General features: G+C 77.0%; 1 protein-coding gene across 1 annotated transcript in view; it reads left to right on the forward strand.

Moving 5' to 3' along the window:
• PKD1 (polycystin 1, transient receptor potential channel interacting) overlaps positions 1–4,672 on the forward strand; it is a 30,143-nt gene that overhangs the window by 24,311 nt on the left and 1,160 nt on the right. The window contains exons 34-45 of the mRNA XM_037507805.2: positions 59–131; positions 1,006–1,124; positions 1,193–1,395; positions 1,460–1,654; positions 1,836–1,975; positions 2,244–2,356; positions 2,546–2,693; positions 2,772–2,897; positions 3,113–3,287; positions 3,646–3,936; positions 4,066–4,200; positions 4,274–4,579. Of these exons, the coding sequence (XP_037363702.1) occupies positions 59–131; positions 1,006–1,124; positions 1,193–1,395; positions 1,460–1,654; positions 1,836–1,975; positions 2,244–2,356; positions 2,546–2,693; positions 2,772–2,897; positions 3,113–3,287; positions 3,646–3,936; positions 4,066–4,200; positions 4,274–4,579 (2,024 nt within the window). The remainder of the gene's footprint in view (positions 1–58; positions 132–1,005; positions 1,125–1,192; positions 1,396–1,459; positions 1,655–1,835; positions 1,976–2,243; positions 2,357–2,545; positions 2,694–2,771; positions 2,898–3,112; positions 3,288–3,645; positions 3,937–4,065; positions 4,201–4,273; positions 4,580–4,672) is intronic.

Below are 4,672 nucleotides of genomic sequence, written 5' to 3' on the forward strand. Positions count from 1 at the left end.
GGCGGGAGGCGGCAGGGCCCTGCGCCCCCTCACCCACCAGCGCCTCTGCTCCCTCCAGACGAGGCCCTGACCCGGCAGAACCTGGCCCCCACCCAGGACACCCACGGAGACGCTGACCTGCTCGGTGGCCTGTGAGTGCCCGCTTTCTGCTGCTGCTCTGAGCCCTCATTGTTGACACATTGAGGTGGCCCCGGGTACCTGAGCTGCATCTGCGCCACCCACGTCCGCACCCCGGCTCCCGCGGGCAGGTGTCCGCACTCGGGCGTCTCTGGCAAGGGCTCCGCGCGGCGCCCGGCGTGATGCTGCACACGCGCTGGGAGGACGACGACCCTGACCTGCAGGCCCAGTCGCTGCGCTCACAAGGTGGCCGCGCTGCCCCTCACCGGAGGCCGGTCCAGCAGAAGCGCGTGCCGCCTGCCTCGGTCTGCTCCCGGGCCTGCCCGCGGCATGCAGCCCTCGCGCTTGGGTGGCCAGCCGGAGACGCCCCTGGAGCCCAGGGCGGCGTGGCTAGGTCGGAAGGCCGAGCTCTCCTGGCTGCAAGATTGCCTGGAGCTCAGAAATGCCGCGTGCCCATCCCCAGCAACGCACTACCTCTCCGTGCGCCGTTTCCTCCCTGGCAGCGGCCCTTCCTCTGGGGCCACCGGGGCCGCTGCTGGCTGTGGAGCTGCGCAGTGTGGGGCGGGCCGGGGTCTCTGGGGTTGGCTGGTGTGAAGCGGCGCAGGGATGCGGCTGCCAGGGTGGCGCCCGCCAAGCGTACCGGGACGGGATGGAGCCGGCGCAGGTCACAGACACGGGCGAGGGGCCCCGGCCGGGAGGTGGGGGAGAGGAGCGGGCGCGCCCGGCTCCCTGACGGCCGGGTGGGGGCCAAGCTGAGCCCCGGCGCCCTGTCCACCTGGGCTCAGGGCGACCCCCTGTCCCGGGGGGATGAAGTCCAGGGAACGCCGCCTCCAGGCACTGAGGGCTCCTCATCCCGGGAGGGGGTCTCACAGCCTGCTTTGTGTCCAGGTGCGGCACCCTGGGGGAGAGGACAGAGGCCCTGATGCTGCAGAGGCTGGGCCCGAAGGGGCTGCCTGGCCCGGGCCTGAGCTGGGAAGAGCCCCCCGCCGCGTTGCTCCCCAGGACAGGTGGGCTCGTGTCCCAGATGCCCCGCCCCTGCCCTTTGGGCCGCGGCCAGCTGACCGTCTCTCCGCAGGGCTGGTGGAGGGGCTGCGGAAGCGACTGTTGCCGGCCTGGTGCGCTGCCCTGGCCCACGGGCTCAGCCTGCTCTTGGTGGCCGTGGCCGTGGGGGCCTCGGCGTGGCTGGGGGCTGGGTTCCCGCCCCGTGTGAGTGTCTCATGGCTCCTCGCCAGCAGCGCCAGCTTCCTGGCCTCCTTCCTGGGCTGGGAGCCCCTCAAGGTGAGCGGGAGGCACGGGTGGGCGTGGTCGGGTCCCGGGGCGCCTCTGACGTGCTTCCGCGCAGGTCCTGGCGGAGGCTCTCTACTTCTCCCTGGTGGCCAAGCGGCTGCACCCAGATGAGGATGACACCCTGGTGGAGAGCCCGGCCGTGACGCCCGTGAGCGAGCGCGTGCCCCGCGTGCGCCCCCCCCACGGCTTCGCGCTCTTCCTGGCCAAGGAGGAGGCGCGAAAGGTCAAGAGGCTGCACGGGATGCTGCGGGTGAGTCCCCGTCTGCCCTCCCTCCCCAGCCCTCGCTGCCCCTGCACCCACAGCTTTGCTCAGCTCCGCCTGGACTTTCTGGGCCCTCAGCAGGGAGCTAGTGGGGTGTCCACGCCATCCGCAGTGCCAGGTGTCCTGGCCGTGGGCGTTTTGCCATCCAACGTGGCTGGCCGCTCCCCAGAGCCTCCTGGTGTACATGCTCTTCCTGCTGGTGACTCTGCTGGCCAACTACGGGGACGCGTCCCACCACAGCCATGCCTACCACCTGCAGAGCACCATCAAGCGGGAACTGGACAGCCAGGCCTTCCTGGCCATCACCCGGTAGGGACACCCCGCGTGCATTCACACGCCCATGCCCTGCCGGGTGGGCTGGCCTGGCGACACTGACCAAGATCCCTGCGTCCTGCCCTGTCCCTTCAGCCCCCAGAGGGTGGTGGGCAGTCTCCATGCGGTTTGGGGACTGCGTGGCAGGCAGGGGTGTGTGACGGCTCCAGACGGCTGCCCTTGCCCCGGCAGGCTGCAGCAGCGGCCTTCTCTGGCCTCGGAGCCTGGGGGTGTGGGGTGGGGCCAGGTGACTCTGTGCCTGCAGGTCTGATGAGTTCTGGCCGTGGGTATCCCGCGTGCTGCTCCCCTACGCGCACGGGAACCAGTCCAGCCCCGAGCTGGGGCCGCTGCGGCTGCGGCAGGTGCGGCTGCAGGAAGGTGAGCCGAGTGGGCTCTCCCGCGTGTTGGTGTTGGCAGCCCCCGCCGGGCGGGCTTTCTTCCCCACCCCCATATCCTCACCTGTGAGCGAGACACGGCTCATTTGCCGCTTGCGGGCGGGTAGAGTTCTGGGGCACGAGGGGGGCCAGCAGAGGTGGCGGGCGGTCAGTAAGCGGCCTCCGATTCCAGCGCCCTGCCCAGACCCCCCTGGTGCTGGGACGCTGGGGTGCGCGCCGGCCTCCGGGGGCTTCAGCACCAGCGACTACGGCGTTGGCTGGGGGAGCGCCGCCCACGAGCCCTCGGAGGCGTGGGCCTACTCGGCGCCGGACCTGCTGGGGTGAGCAGGGCGAGGGCCGGGCGGGGCGAGGGGCCCCGCTGGGCCGGGCCCCCCTCTGAGGCGGCGCCCCTCCCGCAGGGCCTGGTACTGGGGCTACTGCGCCGTGTACGACAGCGGCGGCTACGTGCAGGAGCTGGGCCCGGGCCTGGAGCAGAGCCGCGCGCGCCTGGCCTTCCTGCGGCAGCACGGCTGGATCGACAACAGGTGGGCGCCCCGCCGCCCCGCGCCCAGGCCCGCCCCGCGCCCGCCCCGCGCCCGCCCCGCCGGCCCCGCCGCCCCCGCGCCCGCCCCGCCGCCCCCGCGCCCGCCCCGCCGCGCCCGCCCCAGGCCCGCCCCGCCGCCCCGCCCCGCCCCGCGCCCCAGGCCCGCCCCGCGGCCCCGCCCGGCCCCCGCCCAGCCCGCCGCGCCCCTCCCCGCAGGAGCCGCGCCGTGTTCGTGGAGCTCACGCGCTACAGCCCGGCCGTGGGGCTGCACGCGGCCGTCACGCTGCGCCTCGAGTTCCCCGCGGCGGGCAGAGCCGTGGCCGCCCTCAGCGTCCGCCCGTTCGCCCTGCGGCGCCTGAGCGCCGGCCTCTCGCTGCCGCTGCTCACGTCGGTGAGGCCCCGCCCCGCCCCGCCCACGGCGCCCCAGGCCCCGCCCCGCAGGCCCCGCCCGCGGCGCCCCGGCCCCGGTCCCGCCCCCTGTCCCCAGGCCCCGCCCCCGGCGCCCCAGGCCCCGCCCCGCATGCCCCGCCCACGGCGCCCCGGACCCGGTCCCGCCCCCTGTCCCCAGGCCCCGCCCCGCCCACGGCGCCCCGGACCCGGTCCCGCCCCCTGTCCCCAGGCCCCGCCCACGGCGCCCCAGGCCCCGCCCCGCATGCCCCGCCCGCGGCGCCCCGGCCCCGGCCCCGCCCCCTGTCCCCAGGCCCCGCCCCCGGCGCGCCCGGCCCCGCCCACCGCCGCCCCCCCCGCAGGTGGCGCTGCTGCTGTTCGCGCTGCACTTCGCGGGCGCCGAGGCGCGCGCCTGGCGCCGGGAGGGCCGCGGGCGCGCCGGGCGGGCGGCGGCCTGGGCGCGCGGGCTGCTGGTGCTGCTGACGGCGGCCGCGGCGCTCGTGCGCCTGGCCCAGCTGGGCGCCGCCGACCGCCAGTGGGCCCGCTTCGTGCGCCGCCGCCCGCGCCGCTTCACCAGCTTCGACCAGGTGGCGCAGCTGGGCGCCTCGGCGCGGGGCCTGGCGGCCGCGCTGCTCTTCCTGCTGCTGCTCAAGGTGCGCGCGGGCGGCGGCGGGGGGCGGGCGGCGGCGGGCGGGGGGTCGGGGGGCCGGGGGGGGCCGGCGGCGGGGGGCGGGGGGCGGCGGGGGGGGCGGGCGGCGGCCCCTGACGCCCTGTGCCCGCAGGCGGCCCAGCAGCTGCGCTTCGCGCGCCGGTGGTCCGTGTTCGGGAAGACGCTGCGGCGCGCCCTGCCCGAGCTGGCGGGCGCGGCCCTCGGCCTGGCGCTGCTGGCGGCGGCCTACGCCCAGCTGGCCGCCCTGGTAGGTGGCGCGGGGCGGGCGGGGCGCGCGGGGCGCGCGGGGGCCCGGGCCTCACGCCGCCCCTTCCCCGCAGCTGGTCTCCTCCTGCGCCGACTCGCTCCGGACCGCGGCCCGGGCCCTGGTGGCGCTGTGCCCCGGGGCCGCGGGCCCCGCGCTGTGCCCCGCCGAGGCCTGGCGCCTGGCCCCGCTGCTGTGCGCGGGGCTCTGGGCCCTGCGGCTGTGGGGCGCCTTGAGGCTCGGGGCGGTGCTGCTGCGGTGGCGGCACCAGGCGCTGCGCGGGGAGCTCTACCGCCCGGCCTGGGAGCCGCAGGACTACGAGATGGTGGAGCTCTTCCTGCGGCGGCTGCGCCTCTGGCTGGGCTTCAGCAAGGTCAAGGAGGTGGGTACGGCCCAGTGGGGGGGAGAGGGACGCGCCCTGGGCCCCGGAGCCCAGGGCGCAGCCGGACTGACCGAGCCCCTGTGCCGCCCCCAG

This window comes from Talpa occidentalis, unplaced genomic scaffold, assembly GCF_014898055.3.
Source record: "Talpa occidentalis isolate TD23 unplaced genomic scaffold, MPIMG_talOcc4v2.1 talOcc4.12, whole genome shotgun sequence".
Taxonomy (NCBI): Eukaryota; Metazoa; Chordata; class Mammalia; order Eulipotyphla; family Talpidae; genus Talpa; species Talpa occidentalis.